The sequence below is a fragment of the Gadus morhua genome, chromosome 10 (assembly GCF_902167405.1).
Source record: "Gadus morhua chromosome 10, gadMor3.0, whole genome shotgun sequence".
Classification (NCBI taxonomy): domain Eukaryota; kingdom Metazoa; phylum Chordata; class Actinopteri; order Gadiformes; family Gadidae; genus Gadus; species Gadus morhua.
This window is the reverse complement of record NC_044057.1, coordinates 9,122,720-9,145,641: the sequence shown is the minus strand read 5'-3', so window position 1 is coordinate 9,145,641 and position 22,922 is coordinate 9,122,720. Positions and strand designations below refer to the sequence as shown.

General features: G+C 43.2%; 1 protein-coding gene across 4 annotated transcripts in view; it reads left to right on the top strand.

The window, feature by feature from the left end:
* Window positions 1–22,922, top strand: part of LOC115552399 (uncharacterized) — a 100,332-nt gene that overhangs the window by 34,566 nt on the left and 42,844 nt on the right. For all 4 annotated transcript variants that reach the window (XM_030368464.1, XM_030368463.1, XM_030368461.1 and 1 more), the window contains exons 7-13: window positions 2,638–2,673; window positions 2,978–3,077; window positions 3,267–3,357; window positions 3,958–4,035; window positions 4,767–4,823; window positions 5,130–5,179; window positions 5,304–5,470. In XM_030368464.1, the coding sequence (XP_030224324.1) occupies window positions 2,638–2,673; window positions 2,978–3,077; window positions 3,267–3,357; window positions 3,958–4,035; window positions 4,767–4,823; window positions 5,130–5,179; window positions 5,304–5,470 (579 nt within the window). The remainder of the gene's footprint in view (window positions 1–2,637; window positions 2,674–2,977; window positions 3,078–3,266; window positions 3,358–3,957; window positions 4,036–4,766; window positions 4,824–5,129; window positions 5,180–5,303; window positions 5,471–22,922) is intronic.

Below are 22,922 nucleotides of genomic sequence, written 5' to 3'. Positions count from 1 at the left end.
GAGAAATATTCACTACCAGTTGTGCATCATCTCCGTCAGTTTGTTGACACATGTCATTAGCATCGTTGCTGGCTGAGCCAGAGCCACTTGGAATGAAAGGAGCAGTAACGTGACAGCAAACGACGTTGACGGCTGCTCTTGATCCGCCGACGGTCCCGCTGCCACTGCGGTGGCTGTAAAACAGCTGGATAGCTTTGGCAGCTTTGAAAGAAAGTCCTGCCTTTGGTCTTTCTTTTTATGTGACCCGCTTTCGTACGATCGCTTCATGTTTCACTCGATTTATGTCTCACTCGATTTCTCTCTCTCTCTCTTACCGCTTACTGTTTTGAATTTGACATAATTTCCGCATACGCATGATGAGCGTGATGCGCGTAACATGGAATAGTCCATGTAGTGCAGACTGAAGGGGGGTGCACACGGAAAGATCGTCAAAACATGAGTAATAATTAGACATCCCGATGCTACTATTGTGAAGAGATTTTTATAAAAATAATAAATATGGGGACAAAATATATGCATTGGGGCCCTCTTGACCAGATCAATATTGTAAATAAGAAACTGTTCTTAATGTTTTTTCGGGAAAAATAAAGGTAAAAAAAAAAAAAAATAAAAAAAAATTGGGGGCCCCAAAAACCTTCTATGGGGCCCGGGGCTCGTTTGCCTAATAGTACGGCCCGCCCCTGCCAGCGGGTTCCGATGGACAAGTCCGTGATTCGTCAACAGCGCAATGGCGAGTGCTTCAGTCACATCTCCGGTCTCGAAAGCGCAGCCAGGAACAGTACATCCAACGACAACCATGACTTCTTCATGAAGAAATACACTCCTCGATGTCAGAGTATTGGATTTAATGACAACGATGAAGAAGTCCTGCAGCAATCACACACAGTAACAATGTAAGCTACAAACGTAATAACAACAGTAATTCCTACATGCACATAAATGCATACACACATAAGCATCTCAAGTATCTTACAATAAAAATTGTATTGATCAGGAAAGACTCACATGAATCATGCCAGCAGCTCAACATGCTATGCAACGGGAACGTCTGCAATGCTAACGAACACAACAAGGCAGACCGCCAACTCAGCCGGTCAGCGGTCTGCAACACAACACTATCCCCTAGTGGCCGGAGGTAAACTCTGCACCGTTCAAAGTGGAGATTTCTGAAAACGCTGGTTATGTGTTGTGTCAATGGGGAGAAACGGGGTTTTAGGTTCTGAAGCGTCACATTATGCGCCAGGAAATGCTTAACGTCATATGAGCGCTCTATGTTTACAGTTTGTTTGTTACAGGAAGACGCTCGTGTTATTCGTTGTTGTTGATTCTGAGGATTCTGATTGGCTTGCATGGCTTTATCCTTCTCCCTACTAGAGTTTCGATTCTCTGCCCGAGCCCGAGCCAATATTTCCCACCACTATCCTCGGGCCGGGCCTTTGATCGACGATTTATTTATTTATTTTTATCATTGGTTTATTGGCCTAATCTGAGGAGAAATCTATGCCATAAACAGAAATATTATAGGCCCTTATTACACGGTTCTTCTCAATGCCGTGGAACGCTCCGTTCACTTGCATGGGTAGTAGTCCGATGACTTCAAGCCCAGCGTCTTCCGTTGCTAAGCGACGTCACCGTCTTTGCGGACAAATTATTTCTCTGCTGATCAACACTAAGAATGCTGGTAACGAATAAATTGTAAAAAGACACACCATGTGAAGTTATTTTTTCGTTTTGGCAAGTAGCCGTGTAATACGCCGGATAATGTATAGAACGTCGCCGGTCATTGTCGAAAATAAGCCACTTCAGGGCGAAGCAAGACACCTTCGCTGCTCGTCGGTCGGTGTAGGCCTACTGTTCGCCCTGTCGGGGCTTATTTTCCCGATAATGACCGGCGTTCTATACATTATCCCTTACATATATATTTAGCAGAGTAGGCCTGGTCACAAATGTGTACAAAGTTACATATGTATTAAAAAAACAGTCGGGTTGAAATCGGGCTCGGGCTCATAATTACGGTTAATGTGTCGGGCCGGGCTCGGACAGAACGTGCACGGGTTCGGGCCGGCTCGGGCTTGATTTTCTGGGCCCGATCTAAGCTCTACTACACTGCCGCCCATACGTTTGGCATAGTTATAATGGCGCTCGACGGCGTATTTATGAGTTTTGATGTAAACGACAACTTTTTTGAAAACGATGCTGTGTGCACAATGTTATTTTTGAAAACGGAGGGGGGGAAATATTCGTTTATATAAATACCCTGCTACGTATAAACGTGGCCTAAAGTCTGGAAATGTTATGGTAGCTCAGCTGGCTTCCACAAGTGTTGCATTAGCGCCCTCTGCTGGACGCCTCCTGCTCCATCTATTGCGGCCTCGCTGTGTGAACGGACGGAGTTGTTGCTGAACAGAGAGTATGTGTGAATGTAGTAAAATCACGAGCGCAGCCTGCAGGTTTATCCTGTTCAACGATACATGTATATGTGCCCCAATCAATATACATGTAGTGTATAGCACTGTCCAGTGGTTTTCATATGTCATTTCATAATTCAACCCTTTATCTACAGGTGCAATGCATTTGACCCGGAATGGAGATGATTTAACCTCTAACTGAAGTTGAAACGGTTTGTTTTATGTTTAGATCCGGATTCGGCAGAAGCCTACAGCAACACTAAGGGTGAGCCTTTGTGTTTTTGTTATTTTTAGATTTAGATGGTTTTAGATTATTATTTTCCGACTGGTACATCATGCAACTATTTCTGGTTTGTAATGCGTACTATAACATGGACTACAGGGATCTCAGTTTATTGCTGTGAATGCAGCGTTGACCAATCAAAAAGTTTTTTTATCATTTCTGTATTATCAGAGTCCAACACCCTTGTAGTTACAGTTCGTAAATGTGGTTCATTAAGTTAATTTCTCATTGTTGACTAAGCTGGGGTAAATTACGGCTATGGCTGCAATGTTTGCCTTTGTTTCAGGTATCGCAAACAAAGCGTTGTCTAGCAACAGCCCTGACCCTGGCCACCTCCCCCCAAGCCCTGGCAGCGGCTGGTCGTCTCCCGCCGCTCACAGAGACAGGTCAGAGACACGCCCACTACGGTGCACACAGAGTCACAAACAGACGGTTAACAGAGAGTGTGTGTGTGTGTGTGTGTGTGTGTGTGTGTGTGTGTGTGTGTGTGTGTGTGTGTGTGTGTGTGTCTGTGTGTGTGTGTGTGTGTGTGTGTGTGTGTGTGTGTGTGTGTGTGTGTGTGTGTGTTTGTACAGGAGGGAGGACTGTGGGCGGTACCGAGCGGAGCCCCGCAGCATCTTCGACTATGAGCCGGGGGCCTCGTCTGTCCTGGAGCGAGAGCAGCCGGTCAGTACACACACACACACGTCCTGTCTTATCTGGAGTGATTGTTTCCTCGTTTAATATCCCCTCATAAAGCCACCTGCAGGTTGGCAGCGACAGTGAATGTACTCACAGCCAGCCTAGAGCCGGTATGCTGAACAATCTGGAGTTAAAGCCGTCCAGCATTGATGGGCCGAGCCTTATATCTTATTATAATATAAACATACAGGCTGAACTAAAGAGGACCACTGTTCCTGGAACAAATCATGTTTCCGTCAGGCTCTCTTTTGCCCTTCACCATAGCACTGCTTACCAAAACCAGACCACCAGTTATTATCGGAGTTAGGGTTTCAGGGAGTTATTTCGAAGTCAAAGAAAAGTAAAATAATTAGACATTTTTTTTCCACAAACTTCACCTACATGCCTGAACTGAGAATTCCAATCTGCCTGCTCTTTAAAGCTTCCTAAAATCCCACATGATGATCCAAGCAGCCATGCTTTTATCCACACCAACAAACCCATCTCTACCCCTATCTTTTACTTTATCACATTCCTATTATACGTTCCTCCTTAACCTCCCCTTCCTTCCCATCCTTCCTCTGTGACCTCCTCCTTCCTCCCTAGTCCCTCCATCCCTCTGATCTGTCTGTTGAGGATGAGCCATGGTTCAGGTTTTTTGCCGAGTTAGAGTTTGGCCGCCCGGTAAGTTCTGGTCTCTCTGGGAGGGAGAACGTGTCAACATGATATTGACTGGGGCATATATTACACTTAATCAAAACATTTTTGAATTGATATGGTATGTTTGATGAACCTGAATGAATAGATGCCAGATTATTATACATATTTATTAAGAATCTTAAAAGATTGGCATAGCCCTGTCACTTTGTCTGTTTGGTTGGGGTTTGGATTGTTGTAAGTTGGCTACTCATTCTACTGAATAACTACGAAACAACCCAAAGGACACCCCAGGGATCTATACACTATAGAGAAAGAGCGTTATGTTTTCTCCTGGGGGCTGGGTTGGCTAGTGTCTCCCTCAGCTGAAGCTAACACACCGATGTTACTTTCTCTAAGCCTGTGAGCCTGCACGGTCCCACTGCTCGAACACACGACAGCGTCAGGGAATGGAAAGACACGACCAGGTTCTAGAAGAAATATGTAGAGCAAAATATGGGCAGAAAATATGTGAAGTATGTGAAGGAGCCATACCATGGTACGATATATACAGAGTACCATAATGATTCAAACCTATAAACCAAGAATTATCTCCTGAGGAAAATATGAGATTTCCCTGTTTCTTAATCTCTCCTGTTTCCTTCTCTCATTTGTTTAGCTGATAATGTTGGTTGTCCCGTAGTATGGACCATGATGTCTACTGCTACTCTCCTTTGAGACCTCACTAGATGAGTCCTCTCCTCTCCTTTCTTCGCCAGCCTCCCAAGAAAACTCTTGACGAGATGCTGAACGAAGATTCTCCTGTTCCTGACACGGTAACGTCCACTCAAAACTCTTCCAGATTATTGATCAGTTCAATAAATCTTAGAGGTGGATATGTTTATGGTGGTGACACCGTGGTGTATTCAAAGCTCTTTGGGTGCCTAACATGTAACATTAACATCTGAATCTAGGTGTGTGTGTGTGTGTGTATGTGTGTGTGTGTGTGTGTCTGTGTGTGTGTGTGTGTGTGTGTGTGTGTGTGTGTGTGTGTGTGTGTGTGTGTGTGTGTGTGTATGTGTGTGTGTGTGTGTGTGTGTGTGTGTGTGTGCGCGTGCGTGTGTGTGTGTGTGTGTGTACAGTTATCCAGCCGTTTGAGTGGGGAAGACAGATTCATACAAAGTCCTGCAAGGTGAGTGTGAGCATACAGATGTGTGTGAGGACCTTTTGCTTACCCGATAATCAGGTGAGCTACATGTCAGCATACTTACTTCTAAAATCGTATTCCTGTCATATAACCTTGTCATCCCCCACAGTTCGTCTGATGACTATATCGACTGCGGGAAATCTCAATCATCAATATCCCACTCCTCCAGCTGCCATACAGCCAATCACATCCCAGTCAGAAGTAACCCGACCAATCAGGGTCAGATGTGGCCTTCAGCGCCCGCTAACAGCTGTGCTTCACCTATCAAAAGCAGAGGTTAGTTAAAGGTTACCAACAGGGTAACTTCCAACTCAATGTGTGGGTACAATGTGTATGCTTTAGCGACAGCTAGTGGAACAGACTTGACAGAAACGGAATATAATAAGAGTGAATGTTAAAAGGAGCAATGTTTTGGTTGATATTCGCTACTTTAACCGTCCCAGAGACCCTCTCTCGGAACCCAACATCCTGATCCACCACTAGCCTGACCAAGCGATAGACTTCCCCACACACCGTGGCATTATATATTTTATATATATATATATATTATATATACTAGAGTTTTGGCGCACGTGTTGCGCGCACTCAACCTCTAGTTGTAATTAAATCCATAGCAATAATGTGGAAACCCCAGTCAATATTGTAACAAATTTCTGAGCGCATAAGATAATAACATTTGGACTATAATTTCACAACGTATAACATTTGTTCACCACAAATGACCCTTAAAAGCAGTGCCAACATTTAAATATTTTTTAACCATTCAGCGAACAAAATGCATCAGGCTGATTATCATTTAGGGGGCCACTCAATGACATGCAGAAGCGTCATCAACACGCCCACTGAAGTGTCGTGGTGGAGTACAAAGTGGTGACTTTGTACTCCTCATTCAAATATAAGGTAATTTACATTTCCTACGGAGAAAATACTACCTCCGGGGTAGTATTATTCAGGAGATTTTCAGGGTAAACATGTCAGGATATGTTGTTCACTCATACGGCCCATCAGGAGAATATCAGGACTGAAAGCAGCTAGCTGTGAGAGCATTTGATTACATTATAAAATTTGTCAATTTATGGTAACAGGGGTAATTGTTCTATGCATGCAAATCATTTATTAAAAAGCTTTAACTGTTGTTCAGGGCTGATAAGGGCATTGACATTTTAAAATGCAAGGCAACTACTATTGGTTAGTTGAAAATAATAATCATCATTGAAATTAAACATCTCTTCCAGTGTCCTGGCCAAGACAGGCAGCAGTAGCCTACAGTCACACATAGCATACTCACAAAACGTAAGAAAAATAAACAACTAAAACAGTCCGCAGGGGGGAGGGGGGGAAATCATTATCGCAAGACATTTGGGGAGGCTCAAGGAGGAGAGTAATATTAAATTTGGGCAACAAAGTGTAGTGGACTCTATAGACATAATTCACCATGCTGGGTTATTGACATGTTTTCGTTCTGTGTTATAGGGACACTGTCTCTTTAAGATCACGTGAGTTATGTGTCGGTGCGATGTTTGAATTTAACGTTTTTTATATGAAGAAATGACAACAACCCGCTGTTGCTTGTCGAGGTGAGAAATTGTCTCTTCCCTTCTTTTATCGCAATTTCTACAGTATATAGACAGAACATGTTATCTGGGCGAGTGTGTCGCTGCGGTGTGTGCGTGTGTGTTCGTTCCTGGGCGTATGTGTTGCTGGTGGAATAGTTCTGTTTAAAAACATAACGTCTTACCTGGGCGAGTGTCGCTGCGGTGTGTGCACGTGCGTGTTTGTTCTTACCTGCGTGTCTGTCAATGGCGGAGCCGTTTTGTTCAAAGGTCCCATGGCAAGCTACTTTATGGATGCTTTAATATAGATATTAGTGGGCCCCTAACACAATATTTGAAGACGTTCCTGAAATTACAAAATTACAGCTACTACGAGTCGCCAGTCGCACATTGAGCTTTCCCCAAACGCGCCGCTTAGGTGTCTGTAGCTTTAATGCAAATGAGGAGGAGAGAGGCAGTTCAAAGAGGAGAGTGGGGGTGTGGCCCTGAACAGCTTGGGGCCACGGTACCATCCAATGAGTACCATGCGCTCAGTTTACAGTGGTTGTATCGCAATGGCGAGGCGCACACAGCCTCTAGATATCTATATCATATAATGCATCCGTTTTTCCCCTAAATGCACCTAGCAGCAGCGGTACGCCACTGATGAAATATGCGCTGCTGCTGAATTTCTTTTTTTTTAACAAGAGGAGAGGAGAGCTTCAGCTTATCTCTTTAAAATAGGAATCTTATATTATTTTTCGATACGCAAAATAATATAACATTCCGTGCGCTACGGACGCTGGATATGCGCTTCATATCTAGGTCAATTCACACACTTGTGAGTAAAGCATATAAACGGAGAGGAGAGGAGAGGAGAGCTCCGTCTTATCTCTTTAAAAAACTAATGTTATGTTATTTTGCGCTACGGAGGCTTCATATCAAGGTCATTCACACATCTGAGTAAAGCAAAAAACGGAGAGGAGAGGAGAGCTCCGTCTTCTCTATAGAATCAAATATTATTTTGTGCTACAGACGCTTTATATTCAGGTCAATTCACACACCTGTGAGTAAAGCATATAAACGGAGAGGAACTTGGAAATAAATTGGCAGATTCGGAGTTTGCGGTTCAATAAATCATCAGTGAAACATCGTTGCGACACAATTGACACCTCTAGCTAAATGTAGTAACCTAGAGAATCAGCTGCAACATTGTTTTCATTGAAACGAGTCGTCTTTACCGAACGGTGAATTGCACTGGCCCACAATGGTAAACTTTCAATAGCGTCGCCATTATTAACTCTAGAGCCCCAAAACTTGTTTCATAGAGGTATTGCCTCTTTATGGTCCTACTACGACCTTTTGTTTTGAAAAATATCTCTTCTTATTTTTGAGGATTTTTTATTTAGCAAAAAATGTCAATAATGTCGCCATTATTGACTCTAGAGCCACAAAACTTGTTCCATATGGTCTTACTACAACCTTTAGTTTTGAAAATTATATCTCTTCTTATTTTTGAAGATTTTGTATTTAAGAACAACTTCAATAGCGTTGCCATTATTGAGTAGCCTGGCTCCTCCCGCCTAAGTACTTTCATTCAATTTGAATTTCCCTTCAGTAGGCTACTGCGTCTGGGTCTGCGGTATGTTAGTGGGTTTTCTCCGTCCAAATTTTGTGCGTCTAATCAGCTAACAGAGGGAGTGGCTGAGAACAATGATGTTAAAGTCATCTCTCTGCGTGTGTGTCGATGGCGGAGCCGTTATGTTTCAAAACATAATGACTTAGCTCGGCGAGTGTGTCGCTGCCTTTGTCTTGACGTACGGTGTGTGCGCATGCGTGTGCAGTGATGGGCAGTAACGCGTTAGAAGTAAGGCGTTACTGTAATCCAATTACTTTTTTCAAATAACGAGTAAAGTAAGGGATTACAATTGCAAAAATAGTAATTTGATTACTTTTACTTTCCTGCAAGCAGCCTGCGTTACTGCATTACTAAACCGTGATTTATTTTTGCCATAGACAGTAAAATAATTTGGGATTTTGCCGTATTTGCTTTGTGAGACTGTCTCGTGACAATGACCTAGCTTATAGCGGCGCGACGTCTAGAAGTAAACAACAGACACGTGTGTGCAAGACTATTTCTTGTGTTAGGCCACATGGCTAATTTGCATCCGCACACAGGATTCGCTGGCTCCGCAAGACAAATAATATAACATATTTGATACTCTCTATCCGTCTGTCTATCTATCTATCCATCTATCTATCTATCAACGCATGGGTCTAGTTTTAATGTGATGTATTTTGTTTATGTCCAGTCAGACTTGTTGTCTCCCTTGTTCTGTGTGGTCTTGTAGGCTATACTGTGTGAGCCGAATCACCGTCCTAAATGAATTCCCGACGTGTAGTTTGGTATTAATAAAGACTTGACTAGGCTATTTATCTATCTAGGCTATTAGTCAACAGTTATTCGCCAAAGGTGAAGTGAATAGTGGGGAATAGCCGACGAGACCGAAGGTTTATTTGTTGTTATCAGCTGACATTTTGCGATGAAAACAATATAGAGTTTGAGATGTCAATCATGGGATATTGCCAAATATCCCGAGATAGCGAGCCAATCAAATTGCGCCATCTTAGGAGGTTCACGTGTAGCATATAACTATATATAATATCTATGTATTTATCTATGAAACACATCCTTCCATACACACACACACACACAGTTCAAACACATACTCTTATTTGACATTAGAACAGCCTAAATGTGGCATGCAACAGCATTTTCTGTTTTGGTAAACGCATTACTTTGCACTGCAACTGTTAAAAGATGTAAATGTTAATGGAGACTTTGGTTTTAATTATTTTATGGCTGTATTTTATTTACATCTATTCGAATGAAGGTGTGTATACACACCAAAACGATTTTCTTTAAATGAGACTGTTGCATTTAATAGATTTTTTTGTTTGCAATGTCTATAGTTAAAAAGATTGAGACTAATAAAAACAAGTTTTAAAAAAGCCTATTCAGGTTGTGTATAGCTAGTTTGTTTTTGAAAAGTAAATAAGTAAAGTAATTAGTAAAGTAACTAATTACTTTTGAAAATAAGTAATCAGTAAAGTAACTGGATTACTTTCTTGGAGAAGTAATCAGTAACTAATTACTTTTTCCAAGTAACTTGACCAACACTGTGCGTGTGTATGTGCGTGCGTGTGTGTGTGTGCACTTCGTGTGTGTGTGGTTGTGTGTGTATTAGGGATGGGCAAAATGATTATTTTCCGGGAACTAGTTCTTTCAGTTCAGTTCACCATAACGATTCGTTTGTTTGATTCGTTCGTTTTGATTTGTTCGTTACGTCAGATGACGTCATTTGACGTCATTTGACAGGGAATCTCACAGGTGTCTGCCCCCCACCCGCGAGACGGCCCTGAGCATAATTTAAGTGACTTCTAGGCTCTACCCCTCGTGAAAATCGACAAGATATACTATACAGTATAACCAAACGTCCCACCAATATTTATACCACTTGCTTACTCTCTATATATAATAAAAAAATACGAACTGCAGTTTAATTAGTTTGTTTGTTCTTGAATTGACGTAGAATGGAGCAAAGACTCCTGGGATTGGGAAATGCGTTTATCCAATAAACAGATGGAGGTCAAGTCTATTTTTGGAAATGTAGGGGGATATATGAGTGGCCCCACGTCGAATGGTATGACCCAAGATAAGTCAGACAGAGAAAGCGCGCAAATTCGACGGTACCACCTTGTCATTTGTTTACCCAGGTGCCATGGCAACACTATTGCTACCTCTCATTGGCTGAATCTTTGAGAACGTTGTAGACTCAATTAATATACGTCGCCGGGAGACGAAGCTCTGTTCGTTTGTATATTTTATTTACGTGACCATATTTTTGTTTTATGTTAAAAAAAAAGAATCAAAGAACCAGTTCTTCTTGTTTTGGGGAACCAATTCTTGTCGTTAACGTTCGGGATTCGTTCGTTGTGAACGAATCGGTCGCGACCGACTCATCCCTAGTGTGTATGGGTGTTTGTGTGTGTGTGTGTGCATTTCCATGTATGTTTGTGCGCATGTGTGTGTGTGTGTGCGGTGTGTGTATGCGGTGTGTATGTGCGTGCTTGAGGTGTATGTATGAGGGGCCGTCTGGGACAGAATTCATACTTGGTCTTACACACACTATTATACTCTCTCACATACACTATTATACTCTCTCACATACACTACTACTCTCTCTCACATACACTACTATTCTCTCTCACATACACTACTATTCTCTCTCACATACACGACTATACCCTCTCACATACACTACTATTCTCTCTCACATACACTACTATACTCTCTCACATACACGACTATACACTCTCATACTTACATGTAAAAGGAGTTTAATAGTTTGAATGAAACGGAAATGAGTTTCAATGAAACGGAAGTGAGTTTGAATAAAACGGAAGTGAGTTTGAAATGTTCATAAGAGTCCGCAGAAATCTATGAGGGGCCGTCTGGGACAGAATTCATACTTGGTCTTACACACACTATTATACTCTCTCACATACACTATTATACTCTCTCACATACACTATTATACTCTCTCACATACACTACTACTCTCTCTCACATACACTACTATACTCTCTTACATACACTACTATACTCTCTTACATACACTACTATACTCTCTTACATAAACTACTATACCCTCTCACATACACTACTATTCTCTCTCACATACACTACTATACTCTCTCACATACACGACCATACACTCTCATACTTACATGTAAAAGGAGTTTAATAGTTTGAATGAAACGGAAGTGAGTTTGAATGAAACGGAAGTGAGTTTGAATGAAACGGTAGTGAGTTTGAAATGTTCAAAAGAGTCCGCAGAAATCGAATATCAATATTATTTTAGTGTAATTACATTGTGTATATGCACAAGCCATCTTATACAAAGCAGCCGAAAAATAGAAAACCGAAACGCTACTATGTTTTTTTTTCTGCGATTCAGGGTTTGAATTCTGCTATTGTCGTCTGATTCATTGAATCTGCTGTGTTTGCCAGGGTCTCAGGGTCTTCCGACTCTGGGGAAGAGCCTGCTAGTTTACGCACACCCCTTGCGCATTTGTTTTCTCAACCACACGTGAGACGTTGTTTGACATGCTGGATATCGTCAGAAAGGTATTTTCATTGGCTATTAGGATATCTAAGGCCGGTCCCCGACCCTTGCTGTCTGCTGGTGTAGCTGTCAATCAAAGTATACACGCACCGTTTTGATAGTGATCGCCTCATTGGCTTGTAAGGCTTTTAAACAAGGAAGTATTGGTCTTACAGACATGTGGGAGGGCTCTATGTCACCGTGAGACCCTGGCAAACACAGCGAATTCAATGAATCAGACGACAATAGCAGAATTCTAACCCTGAATCGCAGTTTTCTAAAAAAAAAAACATAATAGCGTTTCGGTTTTCTATTTTTCGGCTGCTTTGTATAAGATGGCTTGTGCATATACACAATGTAATTACACTAAAATAATATTGATATTCGATTTCTGCGGACTCTTACGAACATTCCAAACTCACTTCCGTTTCATTCAAACTCACTTCCGTTTCATTCAAACTCACTTCCGTTTCATTCAAACTCACTTCCGTTTCATTCAAACTCACTTCCGTTTCATTCAAACTCACTTCCGTTTCATTCAAACTCACTTCCGTTTCATTCAAACTTTCCCGTTTCATTCAAACTCACTTCCGTTTCATTCAAACTCTCTTACACATACTACTATACTCTCTTACACATACTACTATACTCTCTTACATACACTACTATACTCTCTTACATACACTACTATACTCTCTTACATACACTACTATACTCTCTTACATACACTACTATACTCTCTGACATACACTACTATACTCTCTTACATACACTACTATACTCTCTTACATACACTACTATACTCTCTTACATACACTATTATACCCTCTTACACATACTACTATACCCTCTTACATACACTACTATACTCTCTCACATACACGACTATACACTCTCATACTTACATGTAAAAGGAGTTTAATAGTTTGAATGAAACGGAAGTGAGTTTGAATGAAACGGAAGTGAGTTTGAAATGTTCATAAGAGTCCGCAGAAATTGAATATCAATATTATTTTAGTGTAATTACATTGTGTATATGCACAAGCTATCTTATACAAAGCAGCCAAAAAATAGAAAACCGAAACGCTACTGTTTTTTTTTTAGAAAACTGCGATTCAGGGTTAGAATTCTGCTATTGTCGTCTGATTCATTGAATCCGCTGTGTTTGCCAGGGTCTCACGGTGACATAGAGCCCTCCCACATGTCTGTAAGACCAATACTTCCTTGTTTACAAGCCTTACAAGCCAATGAGGCGATCACTATCAAAACGGTGCGTGGATACTTTGATTGACAGCTACACCAGCAGACAGCAAGGGTCGGGGACGGGCCTTAGATATCCTAATAGCCAATGAAAATACCTTTCTGACGATATCCAGCATGTCAAACAACGTCTCACGTGTGGTTGAGAGAACAAATGCGCAAGGGGTGTGCGTAAACTAGCAGGCTCTTCCCCAGAGTCGGAAGACCCTGAGACCCTGGCAAACACAGCGGATTCAATGAATCAGACGACAATAGCAGAATTCAAACCCTGAATCGCAGTTTTCTAAAAAAAAACATAGTAGCGTTTCGGTTTTCTATTTTTCGGCTGCTTTGTATAAGATGGCTTGTGCATATACACAATGTAATTACACTAAAATAATATTGATATTCGATTTCGGCGGACTCTTATGAACATTTCAAACTCACTTCCGTTTCATTCAAACTCACTTCTGTTTCACTCAAACTCACTTCCGTTTCATTCAAACTATTAAACTCCTTTTACATGTAAGTATGAGAGTGTATAGTCGTGTATGTGAGAGAGTATAGTAGTTTATGTGAGAGAGAATAGTAGTGTATGTGAGAGGGTATAGTAGTGTATGTAAGAGAGTATAGTAGTGTATGTAAGAGAGTATAGTAGTGTATGTGAGAGAGAGTAGTAGTGTATGTGAGAGAGTATTTAGTGTATGTGAGAGAGTATAATAGTGTATGTGAGAGAGTATAATAGTGTGTGTAAGACCAAGTATGAATTCTGTCCCGGGCGGCCCCTCATACTTCTTGGCACATGCGCATATGAGTAACTTGAGTAACTGGTGCGACAGGCGGCAGGCCTGCTAATATAGTAGTAAAATATTTATAGATAAATGTAGTGTTTGTTATAACGCCGTTTAAAGAACAGCGTTACGTTACGCCGTTATTTTTTCAGTAACGGGGTAATCTAACTAACTAGTGTTTCCGTCGTTACAACTCCATTACTCTAGGTTAAATGCGGTGCGTTACTATGGCTGTGTCTCAATTCAGGGGCCGCATCCTTCGAAGGATTTGTCTCCTGAATTGAGACACAACCTATGACTTGATTGAATAAACAGCGTAACCCGAACGCACCCCTGGCTACACACACAAACTGCTGGTGAGTGAGGACGCCGGCTGGGTTAACAGCTAGATGAGCGATTATGATTGGCTAAGGCAAAGTCATGTTTCATGGTAGCCAATCGGAGCCATTGTTTTTACACGCAAGCCAGGACACACACACACACACACACAGACACACACACACAGACACACACACACACACACACAGACACACACACACACACACACACAGACACACACACACACACACACACACACACATACACACACACACACACGCACACGCACACACAGACGTTAACACACACACCCACTCACCAAACAGATTCTATGAAGCAGCAGAATTGGCGAGTCCGGAGCAATCCAATGAAAAGTTGGCAATTTCTGTAGTATTCGGCAGATGTTCCGTAGCCTTTGCAACCAAGCAAATACAAATTGAGAAATAGAGAAATATATCAGGGCCTTCAATGGGCAGTTCAACCATTTAGCACATTAAGGCCAAGTGAAAACTGCTCAGAAAAATCCAAATTCTTTGACATATAGCATTCTTTTTTTTCACAGTAACGCAAATAGTTAATTTCCCTGGTAAGGCAAGGCAAGGCAATGCAACTTTATTTATATAGCACTTTTCATGCACAAGACAAATGAGAGTGCCAGCTCCCAACCCCTTTAAGAGCCATGAGCGCATTTGAATCTGACGAGTTGATATTTTGAAAGCGCGTCTGCAGTCTCCGATGAGACAGATGCACATGAATTTCAAACTGCAAATGGCTAAATTTATGGCCAAATAATATGGCCTAGTTCACACATGGAATAAGGTTTTCTTCCACAACTTCAGAAATACTGAGTCCTCAAATAAATTTCGGCAAAGAAAACGTATATGATATAACATATGATATGCGGTACCTGTGGTTCTATTTAATGATGTACGCAATACATTATAAATATCGTTTCTTATCAGTATTGTATGCATTATCGTTATCGACTTGTGTTCCTAATATGCATGTGTCCCCCCGTTAATATACATTGCCATGGACTGTATTATGCGTTACGTGTTTAGTTTGCGTGTGTTTAAACAGATGGACGTACACACGCGCGCCCGCATTCATTCATTCTTTTTAACACTCACTCGCAATCAATCTCATCAATCCTAAAAGTTATGGGCATGTATACATTGTCTGTGTCAAGAAAATATGTGTTTGCTTTACGGTGTTTGCAGTAAAGCAACTTATTACCGCTGTATCAGCTGTTCTTTCCCAAATAATTTACCAAGAATGTGTGGCTAGGTAGATGAGAGAAGCAAAGTGTATGCGCTAGGTGCACAAGCAACATTATGCATGCGCCCTTAAAATAGCATCTGAACAACGCGCCACCATCTTTAAACCAGGTATTTCCTGGTTTGTGGCGCAAGGGGTTTCTGAAATGTCAAAATAGCCCCAGGGAACGTTTGCGCCAGAACACGCCTCCTCCTTTCGCCGAGCCCTTGGGGCGCAAGATCATTCCCTAATTTACCGACGCGTGGCGCAGGAGGGAAAAGAACGCTCTGCGCCAGTTGCAAACCAGAAACGACACATGCGCCAGTGATTAAGTCAATTGCGCCGGATGCAAGATAGGGCCCTTAATGTGTATTTTGTCCAGTGTATCCAATAGATCAATGTAATCCCTCTTCAGAAGTTCTGACTGTTCTCTTTGAATATCATTAAATCCTGCATGCACAATAATCTGTGAGATTTTGTTCTGTCCGCAACCTCCATCCAGACACATTTCAGGGCTCAGGGGTGCACGGGTGGCCGACGCATGCGCAGCTCGCCTCCATGGTGACTGGTTCTTGTTCCGTCTCTTTCCGCACCATCCGTCCGGACGCATCTCGGGGCTCAGGGGTGCATGGGTGGCCGACGCATGCACAGCTCGCCTCTCTGGCGACGGATTCATGATCGGTCTCTGTCCGCACTATATGTCCTGACGCATCTCGGGGCTCAGGGGTGCATGGGTGGCAGGTGGTTCGTGGACTCTTGAATTGGCAGGAACCGGTTCTTCAGCGGCAGGGTTAAATTCAGTGAGGGGCTAATCCGGCTGATACATGCAACTTTAACTTTGGGTAGCTTAGCATTTGGAGTTGAGTGAACTTGTTGATTCACTTTGGTATGTTGTTTTGGCTTAGCGCCGACTCTGTGCCAGTGAGACGCAGCTGGAACTGTCTCTCTCTTGTCCAGCTTCGCGAAGGATACAGTGTAGCTTTGATCATCTTGTTGTATATGTGTCTGAGTTAGCTCAGCAAACTCAACCATCGGCACTGTATCCTGGAGGAGTCCTTTGCATTTTTCTAATGCTGCTAGTCTCGTTTCAAATAAATCGGAGTACAGAGGCATGTTGGCGATAGGAAAGTCCAAGGCTTTTGCTGTGGTCTGATCCGGGAGTCATAAAAAGTGCCAAAATGTATTGTTGAATCGAGCGATTGGGGACTACGGAAACAAACTATATATTGTTCAGTATTATGATCATGAAATAAAATAAAATAAAGTAGATCTGAACACTGAATTAAGTATTTTTTTCCAATGCCTAGTGGAGCTTCGGGAAACATGACCCCTCTCACTGCTGCCTCTCTCAAGAGTAACTAGTTACCTTTATTATAGAGTTATTTAGTTAATAATTCAGTTACTTTTTGGAACAAGTAGTGAGTAAATATAACTAATTACTTTTTTAATTGAACATTGCCAAAACTTTGTATATATATATATTAGTGCCGTCAGTTAAACACGTTATTAACGGCGTTAACGCAAACCGATTTTAACGGCGTTCATTTTTTTATCGCGCGATTAACGCAATTCTTTATTTAAAAAAAATATATATAGATATATTCTTTTTTTCTTTGGCTCAAAACAAAGAAGCAGTAGCTTGATTGCTATGTTCAAGGCAGTATCTTTGTATGTTCATCGTTTAATTGCACTATAGGTCTTTTTTTGTATCGTCCTGTTTTGATCAGTATATGCCTGTGTTGTCCTCACTGCAGTGTAGCAACTGCAGCTATACAACTAGTTAAACTCTTCCTTATAAATGAAGACGTGAGTCGTAGTAAGCTTTAGTTGCTCTTTACTGTGGCTCTTTTTCTCATTGTACAAGGTCAGAGTGAAAACTGTAACAAAACAAATACGAAAATTACCATTTTGCACTGTAACAGGTGCTTTCCACATGTAAATAAATCGTTTTTAGCCACAAACATATCACATGCATTTTTCATGTAAATAGTACTTTCTAACATTAACTTATGAATTTAATAATGAAATTATCAACTTACGACGTTGCCTCTGTGACGTTTACATTGATACCATCATGCGGTTGAACACAGAAATGTAGATATGCAAATTAGGTTAGCTTCCTCAGACTACTAAACTAAAACAAACCTATGACCCGGAAACATTAGGGTGAAAACGGCCCTTCAAAATAAGAGCTTTTTCAAAACAAAGACCATTCAGATTTATGCTTGAAAGGCAACACAACACCCGTCTGACCTCTATGAGGTCATTAATTCAACCCGATGGACTACATGAGTCTCTGAACATCAGTCTTTAGTAAGAAGTAAGACAACTTCTGAGACTGGTCTGAAGAAAGTTTTTGGATGTTCCTGATTTGTGGTCCTCAATTCCACCTTCCTCACCCTTCCGTCTTCTCCAGGGAAGGCCTTTGTGATGGTAGCCATGGGCCAGTTGTTGCGGGTAGCTTGACTGTCTTTGAGAAGGACAACGTCTCCTATTTGCAGGTTTTGTTAAGATTTGGTCCATTTCTTGCGACACTGCAAGGTTGGCAAGTACTCTCGACTCCAACGACTCCAGAATCTGTTGGCAAGAGCCTGTACTTGTCTCCACTGTTTGGTGAAGAGATCTTTATCTGTAAAGTCTCCTGGTGGAGGTGGGACTCCAGTTTTTTGAGTTAGGAGCATTGATGGCGACAGAATGAATGGATCGTCAGGATCATTGGAAACTGGGATTAGTGGCCTTGCATTTACAATAGCTGTCACTTCTGCCATTAGTGTACACAAAACCTCATGGGTTAGGCGATTGTGCTGTTCGAGAAGCATTGAGTCCAGGATTCTTCGGGCCACCCCAATCAGACGTTCCCAAGAACCGCCCATGTGTGAGGCGTGTGGGGGGTTGAATTCCCATGAGCACCCTTGTTGGTTTAGGTACCTCTGCACCGTGGCATCTGGTTGGTTTTGGCTCATTCCAAGTTCCTTACATGCTCCTATGAAATTTGTGCCGCAGTCGGACATTAGCTGTTTGGCAGGTCCTCTTATGGCAAAGAAACGCCTCAAAGCGTTAATACAACTTGATGAGGTCATTGACTCAATGACCTCATGTGGACGGCTCTGGAGCTCATACAGCAGAACATCATAGCCCACCGTTTGCTCTCAGCTTGTCCTCCTCTTGTTCGTCTGGCAGTAATACACCAGGGTCCAAAGACATCCAATCCCACATATGTAAATGGAGGGCAGGTTTGAAGGCGTTCTGGAGGCAAATTTGCCATGCGTTGCTCTTGCATTTTGCCTCTGAGTTTGCGACAAGTTATACATTTGTGTAACTGAATTGATGAGCCTCTTCCCCCCCAAGAGCCATAAACCTGCAGCTCTGACGGCTCCTTCTGTCAGGTGACGGCCTTGGTGTTTGACTTGGGCGTGATGGTGTCTGACAAGCAACAAGGCGATGTGGTTATCCTTTGGGAGGATTATGGGGTTCTTCTCTCCAGCGCCCAGGTTAGCGTTCTTCAGTCGTCCTCCAACACAAATTAGATTGTTCTCCAAGGTTGGACTGAGGCAACGAAGTCTGCTGTTTATCGGGACTGGCTTATTCGTGATCAAAGCCTCAAATTCCTTTGAAAATGCTCTCCTCTGAACAGCTGCAATAATGACTTCCTTTGCTAGGGATAGTTCATCTGGGGTTCGAGACAGATCACACCTGTGCCACCCTTGACACTTGTCCATGTCTTTAGCGAGCTTAAAGGACCTCACAATGTGAATTAAGTGTGCTATAGCTCGGACAAGAGAGTTGAAGCTGGAGAACCTTAAGAAGCATTCTGTGCTGAGGCTTTTCTCTTGCAGCTTTGTGGCGTAGCTCCTCACTTGGGGACGGATATCCACGTCCAATTCTGGTTTGATCAGGTCGAAGGACTGAACTGGATCTGGTTCGTTGGGAGAGTCGAGCAAGAAGTTAGGGCCTTGTAACCATTCAGTCTGTGCCAAGAGTGAGGCAGGAATAGACCTTGAGGCATGGTCTGCAGGATTAACCTCTGTGCGCACATAGTGCCATTGCTCAGGTTTTGAGGTTTGGCGAATGCGCTGAACTCTATTATGGACGTAGACATAGAATCGTCTGGATTCATTAGGGATATAGCCGAGGACCACTTTGCTGTCAGTATAGAACTTTGTGGAATCCAGCTTCAAATCCAATTCATCATGGATTAAGTCTGCCATTTCCACTGCTAAGACTGCCGCACAGAGTTCGAGCCTTGGAATAGTTGGTTCAGACTGAGGTGCAAGTTTTGATTTGGCCATGACAAACCCAATGTGAGTTTGTCCATCTCCTTGTACGGCCTTCAAATACGCCACAGCACCGATGGCTTTGATAGATGCATCAGAAAACACACAGAGCTCGGTACGCACTGCCGTTTCTAGTGAAGCTGATGTGTATGTCCGTGGTACATGAAGGTGTCTCAGCTCCTGAAGTGATTCTTGCCAAGCTTTCCACTTACTGAATTTGTCTTCAGGCAGTGGTACATCCCACCCGGACTGCTCAGCGGTGAGTTCCCGAAGGAGGAGCCTTCCTTGGATTGTGACTGGGGCCAGAAAACCCAAGGGGTCAAAAACACTGTTCACCGTGGAGAGGACACCACGGCGAGTGAACAGCTTGCTGGTGTTTGCAACAGAGAAAGTGAATGTGTCACTTGCCATCTCCCACAGGAGACCCAGACTGCGTTGAGTGGATGCAGCCTCTCCGCTTAAGTCCATATCCTTCGCAACTGCAGCACAGTCTTCAGGTGGAAAGGCTTCCAGGACTGTCTGGCTGTTGGAGGCAAACTTGTGGAGCCTGAGGTTTGACTCGGCTAGTGACATCTGTGTTCTGCTCAACAAGCTGATAGCTTCGGCATCGGACGACGCAGATCGAAGGCCGTCGTCCTCATAGAAGTGGCGTTTCACGAAGTTGACCGTGTCGGACCCATGTTCTCGTGCACCCTCTCTAATTGTTCTCCTGAGTCCGTAGATGGCTACAGCTGGGGACGGACTGTTGCCGAAAACATGAACTTTCATTCTGTAGTCTATGATTTCTTTTGTCACATCATTGTCCCGGTACCACAGGAATCTCAGATAATTTCTGTGGTCCTCTCGCACCAAAAAGCAGTGAAACATCTGCTGTATGTCTGCCAAGATGGCAACCTTTTCCTTACGGAACCGCATCAGAACTCCGAGGAGAGAATTGTTGAGGTCGGGGCCTGTAAGCAATACATCATTGAGTGAAACACCTAAGTGTTTGGCACTAGAGTCAAACACCACCCTGATTTGGCCTGGTTTTTGAGGGTGGTACACTCCAAAGGATGGCAGGTACCAGCATTCTTCGTCATCCTCTAGTACTTGAGCGACCTCTGCATGGTCCTTCACCAATATTTTCCCCATGAAAGCAACGTATTGCTGTTGCATCTCTGGCTTCTTTTTCAAGCTTTGTTGGAGTGATGCAAAGCGTCTGACTGCTTGTTCTCGATTGTTAGGCAAGCGTTGTCTGGGATGCTTGAATGGGAGTGGAGCCACCCAGCTGTTTGATTCGTTTCTGTAGACCTCTTTGTCCATTAGTTTCAAGAAGATGCTATCTTCAATAGAAGATGCTAGCTTGTTGTCATGTTCGGTGTGACTGAAAACAGTTTGGCCCAATGTTTCTTCCACAGACTTGCTAGTCTCTGAAATCCTGTCTCTCATCTCTTTTCCTTGGTAAACCTTTTCTTTGATGTGCAAGAAGTTTGTACAGGGTTCGACTAGGGAGGGCCGGCCGTTGTCAAGCACGGTTGTCTTAAAGGTGTTGACTATTGGTATATGCGCTTTCCCCAAGCAGACTACTCCAACCAGCACCCATCCTAGGTCCAAGCGCTGGGCAAAGGGGGCATTGTGGGGGCCATTGACAAGTTCCCTAACTTTGTGCGCTCTTATTATGTCTCTACCAAGTAACAGGAGGATCTCAGCAGTTGGATCGACCTCTGGGATGTGCTCTGCTACCTTGACAAGATGTGGATGATGACGAGCTGCATTTGGGGTTTGGATTTCAGAGCGGTTGTCAAGAATGTCGTTGCACTCGATGAGTGGTGGGAGAGGGATTGTGACCTTTCCGTCCAGTGACTCGACCACGACGTCTACAGCCCTGCGCCCAGATGTTTCCACTACACCAGAGCATGTCTTCAGATAATAAGAGTATGGTTTGCACTCAATGTTAAACAGCTCAAAAAGGCTGGACCTTGCTAGCGACCGGTTGCTTTGGTAATCTAGGATGACGTAGGCCTTGATAGCTTTGTCTGGTTGACCTTTGGGATATAGCTTCACAAGACAAATCTTGGAACATGACCAGCCAACGTTTCCTGTGCCACAGACCTCTGTGCAGTTTGAGTTAACAACAGCTTTACTGGTGCTGCTCTCTTCCTCCTCCCCGCCGTTGTGTGGTGGAGTTGAAGGGGCCTTGACTTGAGGTGCAGGTCCAGGGTGCATGGCAGAGTCGTGATAGGTGCTATCACACTCCAAACACTTAACTGCATTCGGACAGTCCTTAGCAAGGTGAGTAGTTGAGCCACAGCACTTAAAGCAGATCCCTTTTTCTTTGAGAAAGGCCTTTCTTTCCTCCAGCTTCATGGCTCTGAAGGCTTTGCAGCGTTTGAGAGGATGTGGCTTGCCATGTATTGGACAGCTTTTGTTAGGGTCGCTGGCTCCTCTGTTCATACTTAGGCTTGTTGGGGCGATGTCCGTCTTGTGGACTGAAATTGGGTACTTTGTGCCTTTAAAGAAGGTTCTTTCAGACTTTGCAGGCGAGCCACTGGTGCTTGGGATAGCAAAGCTAGGGTCGTTCCTTTTACGTGCTTCGCTGCACACAAACTTGCTGAAGAACTCAAACGGTGGAAATCTTCCTCTATTTTCTTCCTTGTGTTTTGAACCAACTGAAATCCATTTTTCTTGAAGCCCATAGGGCAGTTTCCCAACTATGGGTTCAATGCCGCGTGCGGTATCCAGGTAGGAGAGAGCTGGGAGGTAGCCATCCTCCTTGGCGCACTGCACTTCCATTAACAAGTCTGCTAGTTCCCGTAGCTTCGTCTGTTCTTTTGCTGAGACTCTTGGGAAATTATCGAGCCGGTCGAAAAGAGCTTTTTCAATTATTTCAGATGCTGCATAACATTCCTGGAGGCGTTCCCAGGCCTTTGTGAGTGCTATGACTGGGTTTGTTATGTACACTGACCGTAGACGTTTGACGTGGTTGCCAGATTCTTTACCAAGCCATTTTGTCATTAAGTCCAATTCCTCAGTAGCTGTGAGGCCTAGCCCTTGAGTGGCGCTGATGTATGACGACTGCCAAGCACGATAATGTTCAGGCTGATCGTCAAACTGATATAAACTTGAACTCACCAGGTCCCGTCGAGCCAAATACTGCGCCAGGTGTTCGA